The following is a 25,194-nucleotide window of genomic DNA, read 5'->3' as shown; positions in this document are numbered from 1 at the left end:
AATTTATAAAGGTTTTGAATCCGGATTATCCAGCTGTCATGATCTGGCCTGTTTGCTCTCCCTTAATTAGTCATTCCTTTTACCTGTCGTTTTCCCTCCCTGCCTCATTATAACTTATTCCTCTCACCTGTTTCCTCTGGTTTATATTCAGTTCAGCCTGAGCATTCAGTGCCAGATCATTGCTTGTCTTTCTGTCAGTCTTTCTGTTCAGTTTTATTTTATGGTTCGTGTCCTGGATCCTAGCCGCCAGTTGAAAGAGGGTTTTAGTGTTTGTCTCGTCTCCTGATTGTCCACTGTTCCTCCCCCGCGGAGTCCTCTGGGTTTTGGCTCATTATGTGGGGAGGTTCAGCTTTTATCCAGTAAGCCTGGCTCCAGGGAGGAGACCAGTTTAAAGTCCTGCATCAAGTTCCGGTTCCGCGTCCTGTCTCGGCTACCCTCTTCCACTGAGCCTGCTCATCTGCACCTGTTCCTGTCTGCTCCTGTGCGTGACCACCTGGTCATGCTTCTGGTCCCAGTCAGACTCTGAACCCTCCTGGAAGCCTGTGGATGCCTGGAAGTTTGGATCCTGCCACTTGTTTCTGTTCCTGCCTGATCTGGATTCTGCCTGTTCTGGATCCCTCACCAGGATCAGCTTCCAGCATCACCTCTGGGACTGTAGCACTGGGGACATTCGTGGTCTGGACTGTTAAACCAGGTAAGTGACCAACACAGTTAATCTTATATCAGTTTATCGTGGTCACTTACCTGTGTTTCCTCCCTAGAGTGTCTGAGATTGGGCGGTGCCCCGCCCCCCCGCCTGCAGTGTCTGTGAGCCACAGCTCCGCTTTTGTTTTGTTTTATTTAATAAACGTTTGAACTTTCCTACTGACTGTCTCTCCTTGAATACTGGGTCCATCTGTCCTCGGTTCTTGACACCAGCAGGTGGGTCCAGATCCAAACCACGGTTTGCAAATCCATGACCGCTGTATTATAGCATTATCAGACATGTACTTGTAATTCAGTCTTGATGTAAAATCTTGAAATAATATGTAATATGCAATTACCATGACAATGTCATCAATACATGTATATTACATGTGCATCATCTATTTAGCACTTTTGGTGCATCTGTATTATTATTCTCCAGTAACACATTTATTTTGTTGTGGTGGATTTGTATATGTTATATTAGCAGCCATTCAAAGGGGCCCTTACCAGTAAAACCTGTATATACTTGGATATACTGTATATATATTGTTTATTCTTAATGCACCTTTTTCCTCCTTGTTTGCACCTTCTTTAACTTCTATGCCAAAATATGACGAGTGAATTTCTCCGCTGTGAGATCAATAAAGCTCATCTTATCTTATCTTAAAACACCAGCTAAATGTCAGTCCACTCCCCTGTGACTCCCAGCAAAATCCCCTGTTACTATTAAAGGAATAGTACACCCAAAACATGATTAGCCTTCATTTTCTACTCACCCCCATGCTGAACAACACTCTGGAGTACTTTTTTGATATCTCAAATGCATATGGAGATCTGGGAGGCTTCTTGCTGTCTGCTAACATTCAAATAATGGAGGTCTATGGCGCCCGAGGCAGAAAGGTCCATAAAAGTCCACAAAAACGTGTCAATATTCCTCCATACTGCTCGTCCAATGTATTCCAAGTGTCCTGAGTGGGTAGCGTCCATAATTTACTCGAAACGAAGTCATTTAGAATGTTTTTAGAGCATAAACAGTAGTGTTTAGGATTTCCTGAAAGCGAGTTCACGAGTCTACGGAAACCGCGGCAGACCAAACCAGATGAAAGTGCGCATTCAGCGTCTGCTCTGCCGATAATGCAAGCGTAGAAGAAGAAATGTGCTGTTTACCTGTGCAAAGAAAGAAACAACGAAAGAAAAATGTCTGAGGACTTCAGTGTTGAGGAAGAGCATGAGTTCTTTGCCGAGCTGAATGTTTTGGGTGTACTATTCCTTTAATGTCCACAAATCGTGACAGAAAGAATATTTTAGTACAAAGATTGATGTTTAAAATGCGACTGAAGGGGACAAGCCGAGGTAAGTGAGGACATTTTAAATGGCTACTACTGTACATGATTTATAGACTTTATTGACTTTATAATGACTATGCAATGTGATGGGCCAATTTTTTTTTAAGATTATAAGTTAAAGTAATCTGCTAATGCTATGAAACAGCCAGTCTGTGTCAAATTGATGAATTTATCTTTATATTAAAAGTCTTAAGTCGCCCTGAAAATGAGAACATCATCGTTGCGCAGTTCAGAGATGGGAAGTACTCAAGTAGAGTTTTCTGATATTTTTACTTTACTTTACTACTTATTTTTACGGCGACTTTTTACTTCTACTCCTTACATTTTTACACAAATATCTGTACTTTCTACTCCTTACATTTTAAAAAATTGGCTCGTTACTTTAGTTTTGAATCATTTCAATGGAGTTACCGTTATTATTTTTCACGTCATCAATACCAAATTCAATCTAATTGGATGGGAATCTATGTGACGCACCACTACAAGATGAATCGACAGATTCGGCGGTATTCATTGGCGGCAAATCATTGCAGCTTGGTGGCGGTGGCGTTAGCATAGTAGCATGGACGACGAGATGATTGAAAATGAACACAACGGAGATCTAGTCCTATTGGCAGACATCCATTTAAAATGTAGGCAACGGCATGAAAAAAGTGGTTTCTACTTTTACTTTTATACTTTAAGTAAATTTACAAGCCTGTACTTTGTTACTTTTACTTGAGTAAAGAAGTTTAATCAGTACTTCCACTTTGACCAGAGTATTTTTTAACACAAGTATCTGTACTTTTACTCAAGTACGGAAAGTGAGTACTTTTGCCATCTCTGGCGCAGGTATTGTTTACATTGTGACCGTTCTAACTAGGGAGTACCAATATGGTGGCTGGTTGGCTGTTCACCCCGTACTATCAAAGGGCAATCAGCGATCCAGTGAATAAATAGAAATCAGTGAGCTTAGCTGGTGATCAGGCCTTCCTTCTCTTCCTTGTGTTAATAATATTTAATCGGAGTGTTTCCTCCTCATCTCACCGGTCAAATCCTCCAAAGATTAAACTCCTGGTTACAGTAGGTAGGAGTTACTCCCTCCTGTCTGTCAACACTCCGCCCTCAATGCCTCCTAGAAAGGAAAAACTCGCTGTCAGCCTCAGCCCCCATTGGGATTTGCTTCCCTCCTCCTGGACTTAGTCCATTTCCACCACCAATAAGATCTCCACCTCATCTGTCAACCTTCTCCTTCTCGCTGTCCCGCAGGAATCCAGCCGAAAACCCGGAAAAGTCAATCATTTGAATAAATCTGTTAAACCTTCACACTACGTCTGTAACTGTTAACCTGCTCCAGAGACAGACGACAGGCAAACAGGTCTGGAACGAAATCAAACAAAATGTCTAATGAACATTTTGATATAATTATCTATTTTAAGTGTTTACTTTCTCCATTTAAAGATGTAATGTTTATTCCTCTTTGATTAAATCCTTTTTAGTGTCACTTCTGTCTTGCCTTTAAGGTCCTGATTTCCAGAATGGTGGCGTTTGAATAAACATGTCTTGCCTTAAGGTTGGGTCACACATTTACTGATCATCTAGCATTCCTCCTCAGGGAGTGAACAGCGACCTCATCAAAGGTACAAACCAGAGTCCAGCACAAACAAAGGTTGTTGGTGCCTGAATGAGATGCAAACATCTATTAAAACTTAAGAATTGCATCATGTTTTTCTTGGTATTCTAATTTACTTTAAAGGAGACATAACCTGGTATTTTATTTAAACAATCTTTCTAAAATAGTCTTTAAATTTCATATTTAATCACATAATCCTCCTTCCTTGCTGAAATTAAAGACATAAAACAGATCCTCATGGTAGGAAGCAGGTGTGGATTTACCATTAGGCATGAATAGGCAGTTGCCCTAGGGCACCAAGTTGCTGGAGGCCCCATAAATCTCCTTTTACATGTATGGGAAATGCAGCTATTACTTATAAGTAGGGATGAACAATATTGGGATTTTGGCCGATATCCGATATTTTAAAACTCATGTAGCCGATAACCGATATCGATACCGATGTTAAAGCTGGACAAAAATAGGTAGTCATTGAAAATAGCAGTTTTGTTATCCATTTCTGACACAAAAATAATATGTTTCGATCTATTTTACTTTCAAAATCTCGTGAAATTTCATCGTTCTGTAACAAACTCTCGTGATATTTTGCAAATTCTTGTGAGATTTTGTTAGTAAAATAGATCGATACCGCGTCAATATATCAACATATAAAAATATGACAAAATTTCGTGAATTTTCGGGGGATTTCGTAGCATAACGATGACATATAGCAATATTTCATCAGTAAAAGAGATTGATATGGTGTTTTTAAATGGCAATATATCAGGATATGAAGATATTGGGATATTTTAATGTGTCAATATTTTTTCCCTCGTCTTTAGAAGTTTTTAAGTCTGTAAAAAAGAAGTTTTTGAGGAAGAAGAAGGAGTAGTAATTTTTTTTTTTTAGACTTTAGAAACTCAGAAGCTGATCAAATATCGGGTTAAATATCGGTGGGGTGGCCGATGTCCGATATTCAGTTTTAAGGCCGATACCGATAGGGGGCCGATTATATCGTGCATCCCTAGTTATCTTTTGACTAAAATGCCTTTAGATAATTTATAATATTAAGCATGTCTCTAAAAAGGCATTTTATACATCTCCAGTGTGCCACATCATCACAACATACACATAAGCAGATGATTAGAAATCCACGGCTCCAGCCTTATCAAAATAGAACGCCGCTCTCATTCTATTTCTCTAACGATCTTGGTTCTGTTGGTTTTCTTTAAGCTTTTGTTTTAGTTTAGTTTTTTTTTGGTTTTCTAGCTTTAATTGTGTGTTCTGGATTTATTTAGGTTTCTTAGGTTTTTCTTTGCTTGTCCTCTGTTGCCCCCTTGTGTTTCCTTTTCCCTTGGCTTCCTGGTCAGCTCTACTCATACCTGCTCCTTATCAGCTCGTTAGTCCCACCTTTGTACAGTCAGCCATAAATACATTCCCTGTGCAGTCCCTCAGTGCTGGTTCCTCGTCTTACTTCGTCTCACCCTGGCTCCTTGTGATTGTTTCCCCCTGATGTCTCCATGGTTCTGGTTTGTGTTTAATTTTTTATGTTGGATTTTTGGATACCTGTTTTTGCTACCTGTTTCATCCCATTAAATCTGCAAGAACTCACCTCAGCCTCCCTGCCTCTGCATTTGGGTCCTCACAAAAACCTCCAACACAATCGTGACAATTTCCAAATCTTTTCCACGTACAAAATTAAGATTATAACTGTATATCCAGACAGAGGAATTGTCCTAATTAGATTGAAACATCAGTTCTGACGTGCAACAGGCAGCTCATACCAGGGTGTGATAAATTCACACATCTTCGATCATAATTATCTTAACATTCAGAAAGGTCCAAACAGACAGCAGTGTTGCCAACTTAGCGCGTTAGTCGCTATATTTAGCCACTTTTCAGACCCCTCTAGCACTTTTATTACAAAAAACCACCTAGCGTCAAATCTAGCGACTTTTTTCTGCTACTGGAGACTTTGGAGACAACATCCAAAAGCAGCGAACTCTGCTCTCCAGAGCAAATAGATTGGTAACCCCGCCTCCTGCTCTCCTCTATCTTGTCTGCTGTCATGATTCATGCAGCTATTATTTCATCCAGATGAAAAATGGAGAACAGATAAGCAGATCATGGCTTGTCTACAGTGAAAAGAAGGACTGGGTTATTTACTTTGGCCTTTTTGGAAACACAGGAAGGAGCAATCAGCTAAGTGAGCTTAGTGCTTGGAAAAAATCTTTCATTCCTTTAGAGACAGCATGAAAAGTCAGCTGAGTACAAAACATAGAGAGGAAAACAAGAAGAAAAGGGACGAGAAGAGAGGGACACAACCTAGAACAGATAATGGATGTCTATTCTATTAACATTTCTCTATCTGTAGAATGGGTCTGTTTTATGTGTCGTCTTGTCAATTTAGAGGGGCCCCTGTCTGTCTTTGTCTAGGGCCCTAAATTTCCTAAATCTGCCCCTGAGGAACCACATCGGCTTTATCCAAGACTGACTGTTTCTCTCTTCCAAGTCAGTTCCACCAACTCTTCCTCTCCATAGGTCAAGAGTCTGGGTGTTATCCTTGATAGCGCTCTCTCTATCACCTTTAACATCAGTAACTTTAGCTGCTCTGACTATTTTTATCTACTAAACATTCATTGTCTTCGTGCTTCTTTCTCCACACTTTGCTTTTGTTCTGGTCCATAGCAGTGGCGGCTGGTGAAAAATATTTTTGGTGGGGCTGATATAGCCTAGTGTATGTCTCCAACTAATCCAGAATAAGAATTCAAATAAACAATTGGACAATACATACAATTTAACAGTAATGATTTAATTTACTATATAATAACAGTAACAGTGATGATTTGGGTCACTGTGACGGGGTTCTTTGGCCTCCAAGAATCCAGGCTCAGTCGGGTTACCGGTGTTGGTGATTTATTGTGCACAAAAACTCAAAACAGGGTGCGAAAGAAACTAAACATGTACAAGATCCTCTGGGCCTCAGCCTCCCTCCAGTTACCAGCAATGTAACAAAGAAACAGAAAACAAAAATAGCCGCTTTTCTTCCCACAGCCCTCATTAAATAGTTTAAGCCCCTCACATCAGGCTCTCTTATTTCTGATTTCTTCTCATAAATCAGTTTTGTCCATATATTACCTCCACAAACAATTGATGTACAAAAACAAATAATTTTTACAACTTAATTCTTTTACACAGATTCATTGACTTATTCAATTACACCAAACTGGGTTTGAACCCAGCAAAGATGCAGCCAGACTGAAGATGACAAGTCCCCGTAGCATAAACACGTACACACACACACACACGGCTAACCCCACTGAAATATTAAGTGTGCACCCTCAATACGCCAGCAGGTAACCAGGAACAGCTTGTGTGTTTTAAGTTCATGGAGCTACTGGTCTCAGCGCGAGTGTATTGGTCCTCACAAGCACAGTATAACAGGAATGTGTGTGTGGCGCGCAAAGTTAGAGGATGTGGATTCGTCACAGTCACAATAACCATGACATGAAATGTTCCTACCCTACAACATGGATGTTCTTCTGGCAAACGGGTAGATAAATAAGGATCTCACCGAATTTGGTGGAAGCTGCATCTCGTTCGTTACGTTCGCCATCGTCCCTCTAATTGTCTGCACCTGCGCTTGGGTTCAGAAGCCTGTTAAAGTGCAGTATTTTCAGAGCCCAGAGACCATAAAGTTCTGAGACGCTGATTGTCCATTAAATTCACCTAGCAATAGTACATGATTGACAGATTCTCTGCAAATGTGGGTCAGTCTGATCAGCGCCCCCAGAACAGAGACGGTAGGAGTCTGTCTGTGGAAATCCACAAATGAATGACAGTAGATAGGGAAATGTAGTTTATATAATTTGTTTTGCTTATAGGTACACAGTCTAGAGAGTAAAACTGACATTTATGAGTTAATTTCTAAAAATATATTTTACGTTTCTCTCTTCTTATCAGGGAGGGTGGTGCCCCAGCGCCCCCTATGGGCCGGCCGCCACTGGTCCATAGCCTTGTCACCTTATGCATCAATTACTGTAGCCCTCTTCTTTTTGGCCATTCCCAGAAATCTCTCCATAAGCTTCAGTTGGACCATAATTCAGTGGTTCGTTTAATCTCAGAAACCTCCTTATTACATCACATCTCTTCAGTCCTACAGGAGCCTCACTAATTTCCTGTCAGCTTCAGAATCCAATTCAAAACTGTCCTGTTTGCTTTCATACGCTTAAGTATGGGTCATATGGAACAGAAGCGTGCTCGTGACGTCACCACATGCTCGGCTCGTCTGGAGCTGCATTTCACCTCCTGTTATTAAAGTTGCAGGAGGAGATCTTGGAAAAAACGGTTCCAGCAAGCTAAATTTTTGAACATACACGACCATGCCTCTACCTTCAGACCACCCCCCAAACCACGCCTTCAAAACACATGAACGTGCACGCTGTCTGCAGCGCGTCAAGAGCAACAGGAGGAGCTGGTGGCAGGGAGACAGGCGGCACTGATGATGCAGAGCGCTATGATCACTCCTCTGAAACAGTTTATTAACGCCTTAATGAACTTAAAATGCCTAAATCTGCCAGCAAAACATGTTCGCTTTTATTGTCCTGGTGTCAGCAGTTTGGATTACGTACGTGAAAAACGCCTCCCTGCCACCGCGGCAAACCTTGAGGAGGTCAAACCCGGTGTACCGGGGTCTGTGCGGCTCCGACAGAAATAATATTTGAAGGCAGGATGGTATTCTGGATGACGAACAGACCATTGATTCAGGAGGACTTTCTCACTTCAAAATAGATTCAAACTACTTTTTACCCACTGATCACAGCAAATATAGCCGCCATTGTTACAGGCAAAGAAAGAATAGGGTAGCTCCGCCCCCAACTCGCATCAGACCTACATTTTCCACCGCGCAGCCAGAGCAGCAAAGATAGGGTGACCAGACGTCCTCTCGGACATGTCCTACTTTTCAGACCTAAAAAAATGTCCGGAGAATTTCAAAATCATCCGGGATTTTGGTAACAGGAGCCAGCGGGGGACGGAGTGACAGAACCCAACCCGGTAACGGTAGCCTGGACACCTGCGTTCCCTTGCTTTCCCCGCCTGCCTTACCGGTCCCCAGCCCCCCTCCTCCGGCTGAGGACGGGCGGCTCATGGCTTTCTGCTGAGTTCCGGTCCAGTCAGCGGCCCAGCAGTCAAACCCCCCCCAAATAAGTGTCTTTTCAGAAGCCCAAATCAATCTAGTCACCCTAGTCAAGATGCTTCAGCCATGCATCAGAACTAAACTTATACAAGCATAAAAAATGAAGCGTTTTTGCTGCTCCTGCTACTTTAGGTGTGAACGTAGCATAAAAGTGGCTAGCTTCCAGCCATGGCGTCCTGCACGAGCATTGGGGGGTCGATTCGCTCATGTGTCAGGGTACGCACACAGTGGGGAGGGACAAGAAGACGACCATGATTGACGTATCAGGAGTCAATCGTGTACAACGGACCGTCTTTTGTGATTGGTGGACGTTACTCATTGATTTCTCACTGTAGCGGGGACCATTTATTTTAGTTTCACTTCCAGACCTTCTATTTCACTGCTCGCTAAGCGGCTGTGGGGAGATCTTTAAGCCACATGGTAAAAAATGCGTCAGAAAAGATCTCCTACTGCATCTTTAATAGTCTCTAGATAATAATAAATTCTTACTTTTTACTTTTTTACACAAATTAAATTCATATTTTGCCAAATAATAATACTTCACACATGGCTATGCTGAGATTGGGCTGCTGCAGACGGGCTGGTTGGTAAATGCAGCCACAGGGTTCAGCTTACCTGTGATCATGCTTGAGATGATGAGTGGGAGGATGACCAGTTTGAGCATCCGCATCAGGATCTCTCCAGGGAAGCCGAAGTACTGCTTGTTGAGATGGGAGAGGGATGCATACTCTCTGACCACTACGCCCAAAGTGATGCCTGAAACGTCAAATAAACACCTTTATTAGATTCTCTGGTGGTTAACCTGGAACAAGCTGCTACGGTAACATATAGAAACACTGTCTCAGACATTTTGAAAAGTTGGTTTCAGTGTTTAACTCAGAGATGCAGGAATCTCAGCTGAACCACAGCATGGGGGGAGTTCTCTCTTCTGACGCGCGGCGGGGGTTTATATGTGCAGGTATGTGAATATGACACCATAAAGGACCCATTGTCTGTTAAACACAAGTTGGAAATATTTCTCTCTCTCTGGTTACTTTCTGGTAGGGATCAGGTTCCATCCATGTTTGCTTTGTTCAATGTTCGGTCATCCTAAAAGCAGTATCACTGTTGCAGTTTTCCTCAATTTATTGATTCTTTGATATAACTGTTTTGTTTTAAGGAAATCCTTGGAGACGACTGTTGCCCACGGTGATGTTCAACCAGATAAACTTTATCTTTAGAGCTATATTCCTGGAAGTTAGTGGAACTCAAAGAACCTTAAATACATTTAAAAAAATCAAACAATGACCGGAGAGATTATCAGAAGATGGCAGATCTTTCAGAATATTCCAAACATCTAGGTTTCTGGTCCGTTTCATTGTAGCAGCTTCCTGCAGGCCCCAAATGCTGCTGTTCTTATTTAGACTGCTTTGTTTTCTTCAAGCAGGATGATTGAGAAGTTAACGGCCTCAATTACTGCGTGATTACAGCTGCTGTAATCATTTACCCTAACACCTTTACAACATAACAGTTTCCTCCACCTCCGCATGCTGAGGATGGTTTTAGGGTTGGGTTTTAAAAAACAACTTTGACTTGAGAGATAAATGATTTAATGTTTAGCAGTTTCGGGGAAAGACGTTTCTGATAAAGCTTGAAATGTGTGGGAAAAAAACTCATTGGAATCTGCCTTTTTTTTACACCGAATTTTAAACATTGATTTTTTAGCAGCAAATTTTAAACACCGATTTTTTTTTTACACATTGAATTCCTTACAGTGAATTTTTACTGCAAAAAAATTCACCCGCAAAAAAATGAGCAACAAAAAAATTTAGCTGCAAAAAAATTCGCCTGCAAAACAATTGACTCCAAATATGTTGACCTTTTGGTGAACTCAAGCCAGAGCAATCTACACTTGATGCAGTCGAGCAGCTTCTAGCCAATAAAAGCTTATAATGAGATGCACTCTATTGTCCGGAAAATACGGTAATTTTAGGTAATAAAACAACACAAGGAACCATTTCAAGAAAAAAAACTGTTAAATTACTGGTTACTTTAACCAGTTACAGATGTGTCAAGTAACAAAGTACAAATACTTTGTTACTGTACTTAAGTACACTTTTTAGGTATCAATACTTTACTCCATTACTTATTTTTCTTCATACTTCTGACTTCTACTAATTACATTTTCACACAAGTATCTTTACTTTCTATTCTTTACATTTTTAAAACAAACGTTACTCGTTACTCTTGGCTTCAGTTTAATGTTTCTAAATATCATGTGCTCCATCCAATGCAGATCATTGGCTCCACCCACATCTAGTGAAAACTAGTGTGATTGGATGAGTCATAGAACGCAAACACTCGTTGGTTAGCTAAAGGAAATCATCGGAAGCAAGCAGGTGTTCTTCAAACTGCTAACGTGAATTGTCTGTGCCATGCTACAATGTGGGATTCAGAAAAAGATGTTGAAACGTCTGAAAGGTCAGACACAGGCGAGAGCGTATCGTATTTTTTAATGGTTACTTTATACTTTTATACTTTACGTAGTTTTTGGAGCACATACTTTTTCACTTTTACTTGAGTAAAGATTCAAGTTGATGCTTCAACTTTTACCAGACTGTTTTTAAACTGCAGTGTCGATAATTTTACGTAAGTAACAAATGTGTGAACTTTTGACACCACTGGTTAGTTAATGCATAATACAGCTATATTTAAAAGGAAAAGTCCGCTCATATTCAGAATTCAAACTTCTGAAAATACTTTAAATATAAAATTAATCCAGCCTGTTCAATGAATGATCAGTGTTTTTGATTCAGATTAATTTTCATCTGAATGTGCTTTACTGGAGGCATCCATGTTTGTCAAAGAACACTACTGCCACCTACTGGTTTGTGACGTCACGGTGCGGTATCGGCTGGTGATCAAGTCCCAGTGCTGTATCTGGTGTTTGTCACAACGCGCTATTATCCAAGTCATCTTGAAAACATTCTTCTTCCAAATGTTGGCTACATATTACGGGTTTTTTCTCTGGCCAGAAGTTCGATGGAAAATCCTCCCTCTTCAAGTTGGCGATCCAGCGACCAACCCGTCCGTTTTCCACTTTTACCCGATATATTCCAGCATCCAGCTGCCATGCACGTGGGCATTGTCAGTTTCACTATAGCTCTGGTGAATTTCAATGGTGAAGTCCTCTGGAAATCTTCAATAATTGTTGTTGATTGCAGATGTGTCTAGTAGTTCCCATTGATTTAGCTTGTAAAGCGGGGAGAATGGCGCTAGGCTTACCGCACCGTGACGTCACTGCTGGAAGATGGCAGGAGGGAGGGGTTACTATATTTGGGCAAAAATGGCCGCTCCCAGTGATAGCGATGAAAAATATTGCTTTTATTTTTTACTGATTAACACAAAATGAATTAAATCACCGCAAACGTGTTAGTTTTAGGTATAAATAATGATCCATGTATTATTCTTTGCTGACCAGACTTTTCCTTTAAAGGTTATGGCTACAACTTTTTATCAAAACAACTTTCAAAAATAAAACATCCACAAATGGTTTAGAGTGGTGCAGAATAAAATTATTTTTTATGAAAAAAAAAACAGTCTATAGCATATTATATAAATCATTGCTAACATCACCACCTTTACAGCTAGAACAGAACTGGACATGATTTGAGCCGTAGCTCAGTGAAAGTCTGGCTACGTTTGACCAGGCGATGAGTCACAGCAGCCTGTTGGAGTTCAATTTTCTAACACAGTGAGCAAGCTTTTAAAAAATGAAATTTCCAAATATAAAACTTAAATAACTTAAACTTAAAAACTGGTTTAGTATTTAAAAAGTTGACCCAGACTGAAAGTAAAGCTTATTTTTAACCCTTAGGTTGGACTGAGCGGCGCCAGACGGGTCAAGAATGGCGGATTTTCTGAAGGCTTTCAAAAGCTACGTTGGGTTAATCAGTGCCTCCATTTCAGCTGACAATATACTGAATTTGCAGACTAGCTGGACCTGAAACGGTAAAAGCAGCTGCTACTTTATTACCGACTCCTGCTGGAACTTCACTCAGGGTTTTATTGTAAGAATAACATGTTGGCTTTTCAGCATTTCACCTGCGTTACACATATTTTATAACACATTTAAGACCCATCAGATGAGATAGAGGTAACTATTAAAAACTAAAAAAAAAAAAAAAAAAATGGGCTTATTCTTCCATAGAAGGAAACCTGCTCTGGATGTTATAATCATTTACATGTCCAGTCCAGCCTGGCCAGAACAGAACTGCTTGTTCTTCTCTGTCAACAGCCTCACTGGTTTGTTTTGCTCTCCTGTTTTTATTTAAACTGTTTTTAACAAAGCCCGGGACAGTTTGTAACAAACAGAGCAAAACAAATGAGCTTATGTCTCCAGACTGGCTGTGTAAAAAAGAATTTTATACTTATTTAGTTAACTAAAACTAAAAAAAGAAACAAAAGCTGAAAGGAAAACTGAAAAACATAAAAAGTAAAGAAAAAGTCCAGCAAGGAATAATCAATGGATCATTATTTATACCTAAAACGAATACGCTTGTAGTGATTTAATGGATTTAGTGTTAATCTGTAAAAAAATAAAAAAATATATTTTTGTTGCGGAGTCTGGGAGCAACCATTTTGGCCCAAATATAGTAGCCCCTCCCTCCTGCCATCTTCCAGCAGTGACGTCACGGTGCGGTAAGCCTAGCGCCATTCTCCCCGCTTTACAAGCTAAATCAATGGGAACTACTAGACACATCTGCAATCAACAACAATTATTGAAGATTTCCAGAGGACTTCACCATTGAAATTCACCAGAGCTATAGCGAAACTGACAATGCCCACGTGCATGGCAGCTGGATGCTGGAATACATCGGGTAAAAGTGGAAAATTATTTCCCCTTTCTGATTCCTGATCCTCCACGGACGGGTTGGTCGTTGGATCGCCAACTTGAAGAGGGAGGATTTGCCATCGAACTTCTGGCCAGAGAAAAAAACCCGTAATATGTAGCCAACATTTGGAAGAAGAATGTTTTCAAGATGACTTGGATAATAGCGCCTTGTGACAAACACCAGATACAGCACTGGGACTTGATCAACAGCCGATACCGCACCGTGACGTCACTAACCAGTAGGTGGCAGTAGTGTTCTTTGACAAACATGGATGCCTCCAGTAAAGCACATTCACATGAAAATTACTCTGAATTAAAAACACTGATCATTTATTGAACAGGATGGAATAATTTCAGATTTATAGTATTTTCAGAAGTTTGAATTCTAAATCTATGACCAGACTTCTCCTTTAAATATAACAGTATTATGCATTTATAGAATCAACAGAAATGTACTAAAAACAAAGCTATTCCCCCATCAAAATTCATTTGAAACGTGTTTTCTAACAGATTTAGTTCAAGTAAGCAGTAATTTCAAAATGTTTTCAGTATGTAATAATTTTATATTTAAAGTACTTTCAGAAGTTTGAATTCTGAATGTGAGCGAACTTTTCCTTTAAGGTGTATTTTACATTGCTATTTTTTTGTTGTTGTGAAATCAGGCCTTCATAAGGATTAATATTTAAAATCAATACATGCACGATATAAAAGACAACTGAATGAGAAAAGAGACAGTTGTAGATGTTTTTTTTTAGAATGATTCAATTTTAAGAATTCTTCTTCTTTTTTTAAATATCCAGTGAAAACATCTTTTCTTTTCTGGCATTGTTCCTGCTGCTGTTATCTTTAGTGCCTCCTGCCCATCATCTTTATCTTTCACTCCTTCCAAGAATTATTTATCAGATTAAAGATTAGAATATGGAGCTAATTTAGGGCCATACAGTTCTTTTTTTTTTTTTTACAATAGTAAGAAAAAAATATAAAAAAATTAGAAACTCAAAATATGTGTAAACTGAAAAATAACAAGAAACTAAACTAAAAAGTATTTTTGAAACACAAAAGAATTAAAAATGAAGAAAATATATTTTTTTTTGCTCTGAAAAAAAAAGCTTTGGAGGTGAAACATTTAAAACTACCTTATTCAGTTTCCAATAGCTTAAATTTAGCTCCATATTCAGATACTATCTGGGTCAGCTAGAAACACTAATATAACAGACCATTAGTAGAAATGTAAGGGTCAAATTAAACAGTGACTAGTAAAAAAAGTGAGAGCTTTAATATCACATTACTACAGATTAAACAAAGATTTCCATTCAGTTTGGTGAAAACAAAAGCAAAATATAAATGTCTTTGGTGGATTCCTAAACCTAGATTATCCAGAATTTTGTTCCATTTAAAGTTTGAGTTCTGCCAATTTTTTTTTTTTTTTTTTTTTTTTTTGTTACCTTGGTGAGGCTGTTTTCTTCTCAATGTTCAGCTGATGTTTCCACATAAAGTGACTCTTTTCACTTAAATCATCTCTAAAGGCACTTTGTTGCAATCATTTATTTGAGGAGAATCAGAGCAAAGGGTGATTAATAGCTAGTTTTTCTAGAAACAAAAAAAACGTTCCAAATATAGGAAGTTAAAATTTGTTTTTGGGTTGCGACAAAATGTGCAACAGCACCGGAGGAATGATGAGGGTTTGTCCTCCCAAAGAAACTCAGATTAACCTATTCGTGAGATCTGGACCGGGATTAGGGCCACTGGAAATAAAATTATAAGTTAACTGACTTTTTTTTTCCCATTTGAGTTTAATAAGTCAGAATTCTGAGATAAAAGTCAGGATTCTGCAATTACAATCAAAATTCTGATATTACAGTTAGATTTCTGAGATTACAGTCGGAATTCTAAGATTAAAGTCGGAATTCTGAGATTAAAGTCAGATCTAGGAGATTACAATCAGAATTCTGCAATTGAAGTCAGTATTTGGAGATTAAAGTAAGAATTCTGTGAAAAAGTCGGAATTCGGAGATTAAAGTCACAATTCTGAGATTACAATCAAAATTCTGAGATTACAGTCAGAATTCTGAGATTAAAATCAGAATTCTGAGATTACATTCAGAATTCTGTGAAAAGGGTGGAATTCTGAGATTACAGTCAGAATTCTGAAATTAAAATCAGAATTCTGAGATTACATTCAGAATTCTGAGATTAAATTCAGAATCCTGTGTAAAAAAGTCACAATTCTGAGATAACAGTCAGAATTAGGAGATTACATTCAGAGTTCTGTGGAAAAAGTCGTAATTCTGAGATTATAGTCAGAATTCTGACTTTGCCCCATATTAAGCTCAAATGAAAAAAAAAAAAAAAAAAACTCAGTTAACTTAAATTGAAAAAATAAATAAATCCAGAGGCCCTATTTCTCTTCCGTACCAATCTGTTGCCTACAGGTTGTGATTTTTCCGCAGAGAATATCCTGACTGAAGCTCTGCAGCATGGGACAATGAATAGAAGTATTATTTGGGTTAAACATACATTCACCCACTCATCCTAATAGAAATGAAAGCCCATAAATCAATGCATCCTGAAAGGAAGAGCAGAGCCAAGCATCAGCTGTCCCCTCAGTCTGGTCACGTCTGACTGAGGCTCATCCAGACTGAGGCTACCTCTTCAGAACCAGGAGGCAGAACAGCTCCCTGGTTCTGAAGGCGCTCAGACCGACACAGAGGGAGAGATGCAGCCCATCATTTCCACGGTTAGTGGAAATAATGCGTCAGTCTGTGACACATGCAGAACCGTCCACGTACCGATCAGCACCGACAGAACCGTGGCGATGAGGAGCCAGTTCCTCCTCAGCAAGCCTTTCACGTTCAGTCCGCGGCGCTCCTGGGTGCCCTTCATGTTCCACGGTTCTCCTGCTTCCGTCCAAAAACAAGGGAAGGAAAATAATGAGCAGAAAAACAATGATTCCTGTAGAGACGCAGAAGATTCCTGCAGACTGGCGGCGCGCAACAGACACGGCAGAGGAGGAGGAGGAGGAGGAGGAGATGGATAGTGGAGCAGCAGTATTGCTTCAGTAGCGGAGGTGGCCCCTCCCCCCCAGCCCACGCAAGGTGCATCTGTCTTTCCCACTTCATCAGGTGATGCTAGCACACAACTCACCTCTATTCAATTCTATTCAGTTCATTTCTAAGGCGTCAATTCACATCTGGTTGAATTGTATCTGGAAAGTGCCTTGAAGTGTCCTGAAACTGAACAATCTGAAGATCTACACCAAGTGTTTCATGTTTAGGGCCAAGGTGGTCCTTTCAGCACCCAGCCTCCATGGATGCTCTTTATTCTCCTCGCTTCCAACATGTTGGCATGATTGCCTGCAGAATAAAATGAAAAGGCTGAAGAATTTCGATTGAACTTATTCTTGCTTCAGATGTGGCACCTTAATGTCATGTGTGCAACATGACATGCTTGTCTAAATAATAGTAAGGTTATAATTTGTATTTCACTGTTTACATTTGTTAGAAGGGCTTTGTTGATTATTTCACTTTGTGTTATCCACTCCTGGTGTCTCATTTCACACAATTTATATCACTGAACATTGTACCCAGTATAACTATGCATAAAACAAATAAAACATACCTTATCTTATCTTATTTTATTTTTATTTCACAATCTCATTGTTATCTCAGCCTTTGCTCTGTCATACACTATATTGCCAAAAGTATTTGCTCACCTGCCTTGACTCACATATGAGCTTAAGTGACATCCCGTTCCTAATCCATAGGGTTCAATATGACGTCGGTCCACCCTTTGCAGCTAGAACAGCTTCAACTCTTCTGGGAAGGCTGTCCACAAGGTTTAGGAGTGTGTTTATGGGAATTTTTGACCATTCTTCCAGAAGCGCATTTGTGAGGTTGCACACTGATGTTGGACGAGAAGGCCTGGCTCTCAGTCTCCGCTCTAATTCATCCCAAAGGTGTTCTATCGGGTTGAGGTCAGGACTCTGTGCAGGCCAGTCAAGTTCATCCACACCAGACTCTGTCATCCATGTCTTTATGGACCTTGCTTTGTGCACTGGTGCACAGTCATGTTGGAAGAGGAAGGGGCCAGCTCCAAACTGTTCCCACAAAGTTGGGAGCATGGAATTGTCCAAAATGTCTTGGTATGCTGAAGCATTCAGAGTTCCTTTCACTGGAACTAAGGGGCCAAGCCCAGCTCCTGAAAAACAACCTCACACCATAATCCCCCCTCCACCAAACTTTACACTTGGCACAATGCAGTCAGACAAGTACCGTTCTCCTGGCAACCGCCAAACCCAGACCCGTCCATCAGATTGCCAGATGGAGAAGCGCGATTCGTCACTCCAGAGAACGCGTCTCCACTGCTCAAGAGTCCAGTGGCGGCGTGCTTTACACCACCGCATCCGACGCTTTGCATTGCACTTGGTGATGTATGGCTTGGATGCAGCTGCTCGACCATGGAAACCCATTCCATGAAGCTCTCTGCGCACTGTTCTTGAGCTAATCTGAAGGCCACATGAAGTTTGGAGGTCTGTAGTGATTGACTCTGCAGAAAGTTGGCGACCTCTTCGCACTATGCGCTTCAGCATCCGCTGACCCCGCTCCGTCAGTTTACGTGGCCTACCACTTCGTGGCTGAGTTGCTGTCGTTCCCAAACACTTCCATTTTCTTATAATACAGCTGACAGTTGACTGTGGAATATTTAGGAGCGAGGAAATTTCACGACTGGATTTGTTGCACAGGTGGCATCCTATCACAGTTCCACGCTGGAATTCACTGAGCTCCTGAGAGCGACCCATTCTTTCACAAATGTTTGTAAAAACAGTCTGCATGCCTAGGTGCTTGAATTTATACACCTGTGGCCATGGAAGTGATTGGAACACCTGATTCCAATAACTTGGATGGGTGAGCAAATACTTTTGGCAATATAGTGTATGTCTGATGATACTGACTGACAAGGAGGTGCAGAGTTAATGGCCAAATCATTTTGGTTTTGTTCATTTTTCTCTGATTAAAAATATAGAATGAGGAAACAGTTTTATTTTTATTAGCTACAACCTCCCTTTTTATTAGCTACATCACATAAATTATAAATCCCTTTTAAATCTTATCAGCAATCTGTCTAAAGGTCTGTTTGCATCATTGCTATCATTTGAGCATCTATCAGAGGGAAATTCTATTCAGTTTATTTCTATAGCGCCAGCTTACAACACGTCACCTAAAGGCACTTTAGTTCACCAGATTATCCAGTCAGATTGATTCAGAGTTTTCCATCTAGGAAAACCAGCTGATTGCATCAACTCATTAACTCTGAAGAGTTAATGAGTGGCTTATAGTTAGAGTGGCTCAGGATAACCTGAGCCACTCTAACTATAAGCTTTATCAAAAATGAAAGTAGGACTAAAAGTAGACATGGTATCCTCAGATCAGCATATTGAGCTAAAAAGTCACAGCCGTGGCTGTAGGTTTTGTGATAATACCAAGATTATTGATTTATTCTGAAGAGTAAATGCTTTAATTCTTGGAGAAAAGTCCACTTTCTTCACTGCTCTAAAAACATTCCCGGCACTTAAGCATTTATGTACACTTGTAGGTTAAATCCTGATCCGTGCATGCAAGTTTTTTTCTGGTAAATAAACGCTCCTCACTGCAGACACAAGGGGACTTTCCTCACTCATGGTGATGCTTGCAGATTTGAAACGGAGGAAATTATTCTTATAAGGCAAAAAATATATATATACATTCATTTGTTTTATAGTTCTAATGTTCCATCAGCTGCTTACTCTATTCCCCAAGAAAAACATGGAAGGTTGATGATATTTAAAACTGTTATTGTGTTCATATTATGGGAAAATGCTGCCATCTTCTGCATTTCTTCTGAATTTCATTCCCAGTTTACCGAAGCCGTCAGTTATTGGCTTTTTCATTCTAGTTGAGCTTTGGCTTGTAAATCATATTTTCATTAACTAATTTTAAACAGTTTTGCAAACATGGGTTCCTGTAGCTTCTTTAATGAGCAAAACAAGGGGGTGGTGAAGCGTTAGAAGGCAACTCAACTTTATTTATAAAGGCCTTTAAAACCACATCTGCCACAAAGTGCTGCACATGGCAGGTAAAGTTAAATTGTATATAAACAGCATACAAGTTTAAAGGAATTAAACAAATATAATAGAATAAGACATTGGTCTTCTAAATGCACGTAGACCTCTAACCAATAGGTACGTGTAAATAGGAAACATTTGTTGTTAACAGTTAAAGAAAAGTCCGGTCAGCAAGGAATAATCAATGGATCATCTGCCTGTTTTTCCAGTGTAGTCCTGTTTCTCTGACTGGACTCCATGCAGTTTGTGTTAAACTGTAAGAAAAGTTGTTTAGCAGTATTTTCCTTACCTTGTTAGGTTAAAAGTATTTCAGTTTATTTCTATTCTCATGTGATTCAGCACCAATTCACAACACATTTCAAGTCAAAGACAATTTAATCAGATCATACAGTCAGATTGGTTCAGCATTTTCTCTGTCTAAGGAAACCCAAATGACTGCATCCAGTCATTGACTCGGTTGGATTCACTCCTCCTGGGTTTAGCATTTAGCGACAGCAGTTAGATTAAATTACAAGAGGAAGAAAACAAAAACAGAACCATCGATCTAAAGTTTTAATGCACATACTGAGCCGACATTTCAGCAAATAAATGAGCTGTGGATGGTTTTGTTTCCACCATCTCCTTCTTCTTCTTATTTAATTGTGGCAGGCAAACAATCATCAGGTGCATAACCGTCAGCAGCTGTTAAGGAGTATAAGAGCTGATTTTTTTCTTGTATATTCGTGATTTTGCAGTTTTGCCAATAAGAAACAGTCAGAGTTCTGAGATTAAAGTTATAATTCTAACAAAAAAAAGTCAGAATTCTGAGATTAAAGTCACAATTCTGAGAAAAAAGTCAGAATTCTGAGATTAAAGTCAGAATTCTAAGAAAAAGTCAGAGTTCTGAGATTAAAGTCAGAATTCTAAGAAAAAGTCAGAGTTCTGAGATTAAAATTAGAATTCTGAGATTAAAGCAGAATTCTGAGATTAAGGTCAGAATTCTAAGAAAAAGTCAGAGTTCTGAGATTAAAATTAGAATTCTGAGATTAAAGCAGAATTCTGAGATTAAGTTCAGAATTCTAAAATTAATGTCAGAATTCTGAGGAAAAAGTTAAAATTCTAAAATTTAAGTCAGAATTCTGAGAAAAAAATCACAGCTCTGAGATTAAAGTCAGAATTCTAAGAAAAAGTCAGAGTTCTTAGATTAAAGTTAGAATTCTAAGAAAAAGTCAGAGTTCTGAGATTAAAGTTAAAATTCTAAGAAAAAAAATCAGAATTCTGAGATTAAAGTCACAATTCTGAGAAAAAAATTAGAATTCTGAGATTAAAGCAGAATTCTGAAATAATGTCAGAATTCTGAGGAAAAAGTTAAAATTCTGAGAGAAAAAAAATCAGAATTCTGAGATTAAAGTCAGAATTCTAAGAAAAAGTCAGAGTTCTGAGATTAAAATTAGAATTCTGAGATTAAAGCAGAATTCTGAGATTAAGGTCAGAATTCTAAAATTAATGTCAGAATTCTGAGGAAAAAGTTAGAATTCTGAGATTAAAGTCGGAATTCTGAGATTAAAGTCAGAATTCTAAGAAAAAAAGTTAGAATTCTGAGATTAAGGTCAGAATTCTGAGAAAAAAAGTTAGAATTCTGAGATTAAGGTCAGAATTCTGAGAAAAAACATATTAAAATGAAATAATGTTTAAAAATCAGTTAACTTTTTTTCATTTCTTATGTGGCCCTAATCCTCTTCCATACTGAATAAATAGAGATCATTGGTAGTCACCCAAATGTAGTCATTTATTATTTAATTAGCAAATGTTACATGTGAGTCTCTACCGCCATCTAGTGGCCTAAACGTTGTAAGTCGGGCTCTTTTATTTTGAAAGTCGAGGAGCGGAAGTTCTTCTCCCCAGCCCACCTCCTGAATTGACGGTGCCATGTCAGAGTGAGGCAGTATTTCAGGGAATCGCCAATCGGTGAGCTCGGCCTGTCGGTGTGGGCATGAGAGGAAGTCAGGAGCTTTAACCTGGTAGTTCCCGGAGTACAGGCCGCCGCGCGCTACCGTACGGCAGCGTCTATCCGAGCGGGACGACCCGGCTGCTGCTGGCGCTACTCCCCCCCCCCCTCCCTATCCCCCGGCTCGCTAAGCTAGCTCCCACCCGGAGAGAGAGAGCGAGAGCGCGGGGCCTCTGGCTGCTACAGATACTCTGACGGTGTCCTGGAGCCACATCCTGCTGAAGATGGGTGAGTGGACGGCTAACCGAACGGCTCACTCTGAGCCCAGCTAGCGAACCAGTGTGTTCATTCATTGCAGACATGGCGGCTCCACCGCAGCAGGAGCCTGGGTCGGACTCCTACTCTGCTCTCTGGAGGGCTTGTTCCTCAGAGGAACAGCTCGCTGGGACAGAAATGGGTGTGCACGCGCGCGCGCGCCGCTCTCGGGTGGGGTAGCCTCTGCATCTCCATCCTCCCTGAGAGCTCCTCAGATGGGCTCTGGCTCGGCCTGTTGGCCCCTGGAGGGGCCCCGCTGTGAGAAGGATGGCCGTCTGCTGAAATGGTAGTGAGGTGATGGAGAAGATGGCTCTGCTCCATCTCCTCAGCAGTTATGCAATAGGATCAAGCAGCCCACCTTGTGCTGATGTTTACGCAGCTCCCACTGCTGTCTCTAATGGTTTATTATGGAGATCTAAAGGAGCAGGTTCATAGGAGACCAGCTGGGACTGATCCCTCTCTGTCTGCAGTCCTACTCCAATTGAATTCAATTTATTTACATAGAGCCAATTCACATCATGTCATCTCAGGTCACTTTCCAGTTCACCAGATCATCCAGTCAGATTGATTCAAAGTTTTCTATCTAAGGAAAACCAGCTGATTGCATCGGCTCATTGACTCTTCAACAATCCCTCACACTAAGCATGCTTGTAGCGACAGTGGAGAGGAAAAACTCCCTTTTAACAGGAAGAAACCTCCAGCAGAACCAGGCTCAGTGTGAGCGGCCATCTGCTGAGGCCCACTGGGGTTCAAGGAGACAGACATAGAAAAAGAAGCATAGATACAAAAGGCAACTGTCAACCAGCTCCACAGGCGGCCCCGTCCAGGAAACACACAGCCAGGCAGACGAGCTCCAAGCCAGCTCCCATGTCAGAGGATGAAGAGAGCACATCCAGTTAGTCCCGGTCAGAGAAACAGGACCACACTGGAAAACAGGCCAAGCTCCAACATCTAGAAACAAAGGTGTTGATGGCAGCAGCACAGCTGATATTTCTCTCCAGGATGGAGTCACAGCCAAACAGGAACAGACCAGATGAAGCTACTATGAGAAAAAGCAGAGAGAGCAGAACGTTAGAGATTGAACTAACAGATTCTGCAGAGTGGGAGAATAGAGATAGAATGAAGCAGAATGATGAAAAAGGGGTCCCTATGTCCTCCAGCAGTCTAAGCCTATAGCAGCAGAACTATAGAGATAGCTCAGGATAACCTGAGCCACTCTAACTATAAGCTTTATCAAAGAGGAAAGTTTTAAGCCTAGCCTTAAATTTTGTTAGGACTCTATTCTCGTAATGTCATGACTTTATTCTTAAAAAACAAACAAAAAAAAACAAAAAAACAACTAACCTGGCCCTAATACTCTGTAGTAGCTCTATCCAGAACGTTTTAGTTCCGCCTGGTTTGATTTAGTAAAATATCTTCTGATAAGGAACCTTTGGCTCTCTTTTTATTAATCAAAAAAAATAATCCATTTGCAAAATAATCGCTAGCTGCAGCCATAATCGCATTAATTACTAGAAACTTTTACTTTTAGTATGCTAGCAAGATTATTTGATTGTGAGTCGGGGGAATTTCTGGTAGCAGATGTGCAAACAGGAAGTATCTTACACCTGTAATGTAAGTCACCAAAAATTGATTGCCTTTGGGGTTAGGAAATTTATTTTCTTTGAATTAAAGGTCAAAGTTACAACTTTTATTTCCATTTAAAAAGAATAATTTTTTTTTTTTTTAATAATGCAGCCACAAAACACAGAAGAGTTTCAGAATAAAGGTATTCATTTCACAAAAAAAACATTTCTGTAAAAAGATGTTTTTTAAAATGTTGACTGGTCTGAAATCTTTGTAACGCAGAAAACACTTCAGATCATCAGGATTCATTCGGCAGGAATTGTAATTTGATAACATTACAATTTATTGGCTGAAACGCCCTTATTTCCCTCTGATTGGCTACTGGGCCTAGTGGAGCCAGATTAATCAAGGCCTCTGTGTCTTTTCTGTTTTTTTTTTGAAAGCAAAAGACTCTTTACAGGAAACCGCAGGAAAAACCACCTCCTTCGATCCTTTCTCCTCTCCTTAATGCCCAGAGTCAATCCTAGTTTGTTGACGTATTTCTCCACCTGCTTGAAGAGAACCACAGATTCACAGTTTTTGCTTTTTTTGAGCTTATATTATTATGAAAACCTTCATGTTATTGGAAAAGCAGCAGCAGTGTTGCCTGGCATAAGGAATCGGTCTGTTTCCTTATAAGAAGCAACCCGACGCACTTCCTGCCAAACATTAATCTGTTCATGATTAACCTTCTAACCACAGATCTGATCACCTACACCTGCTGCCGGCTTATTTCGGGCTCTGCACCGGTGGGACATGATGCCGTAGTCCTATTTTTCAGAGAAAGTCATTCTGACGTTTTCTTCTCCAGGAAATGATGCAGGAAATCGTTCTCTCAGCTGAAATGTCGTTTTTCTTTCCGTTAGCTGCAGCTTCTGGCACATGGAGCAGTTTTTGATGCATATTGATAGTTGCACATAGTTCACCTACTGATTATTTTAATAGTCTATTATATTGTATTAATCTAGTGATTATTATTTATTTATTTATTAGTCCCTTTGGTGCCTCTTTTTGTCCTTTACTGCTTACCTTTTATAAATGAAAATGCTTAAATATTAAAAAGGTAATATTTTTGTGCAGGACAGAACTAGAACAAATAAAGTTTTGCAAAAACAAAATCCTTGCAGGGATTAACAATGCGTATCCTCTAGGGATGGAAAGGTTTATGAAAACCGTCCGAACCGTTCGGTTCGACTGTCTCGGTTCGGTTCGCGTGTGTTGCGTTCGGTTCATGCGCTGCTCTTTTTTCTCATAGGCGAAGCGTTTACACTCCAGAGCAGAAGGTGGCGGTACTGTGACCGAAGCCAACCACCAGTAGTAAACAAGAAGAAGAAGAAGCGAAGCAGCGTAGCCGGGTGAAGCAGGGAAAAAAATCAGTTGTTGTGGAGAATTGTGTGGGTATGGCGAGTGGGAAAGAACAGGAGTTGGAAGACGCGCCAGCAGCACTTTATAGGTCTGCTGTATGGGACCACTTTGCATTTAGAGTGACCTACGATGACGGCGGAAAGAAAGTTGTGGAAGTGCAACAGTGTGCAAGCATTGTGCAACACGTT

At 40.1% G+C, this 25,194-nt stretch overlaps 2 protein-coding genes across 4 annotated transcripts in view; one reads left to right on the top strand and one right to left on the bottom strand.

The window, feature by feature from the left end:
* The window catches only part of slc1a1 (solute carrier family 1 member 1), a 31,658-nt gene extending 14,934 nt beyond the window's left edge, over positions 1-16,724 (bottom strand). Inside the window, exons 1-2 of one of the 2 annotated variants that reach the window (XM_038268375.1) lie at positions 16,484-16,724; positions 9,437-9,577 (exon numbers count right to left, since the gene is read on the bottom strand). In XM_038268375.1, the coding sequence (XP_038124303.1) occupies positions 9,437-9,577; positions 16,484-16,577 (235 nt within the window). In that variant the 5' untranslated portion in view covers positions 16,578-16,724. The remainder of the gene's footprint in view (positions 1-9,436; positions 9,578-16,483) is intronic. The other variant, XM_038268376.1, reaches the window with a different exon arrangement.
* A 5,019-nt stretch (positions 16,725-21,743) lies between these two features.
* rap1gds1 (RAP1, GTP-GDP dissociation stimulator 1) overlaps positions 21,744-25,194 on the top strand; it is a 48,292-nt gene continuing 44,841 nt past the window's right edge. For both annotated transcript variants that reach the window (XM_038268472.1, XM_038268471.1), the window contains exon 1: positions 21,744-22,009. In XM_038268472.1, the coding sequence (XP_038124400.1) occupies positions 22,006-22,009 (4 nt within the window). In that variant the 5' untranslated portion in view covers positions 21,744-22,005. The remainder of the gene's footprint in view (positions 22,010-25,194) is intronic.

The sequence above is a fragment of the Cyprinodon tularosa genome, unplaced genomic scaffold (assembly GCF_016077235.1).
Source record: "Cyprinodon tularosa strain WSP-4 unplaced genomic scaffold, ASM1607723v1 ctg70, whole genome shotgun sequence".
NCBI classification, from domain to species: Eukaryota; Metazoa; Chordata; class Actinopteri; order Cyprinodontiformes; family Cyprinodontidae; genus Cyprinodon; species Cyprinodon tularosa.
Note: the sequence above shows the minus strand (reverse complement) of the source record. Positions and strands in the feature narration are given on the sequence as shown.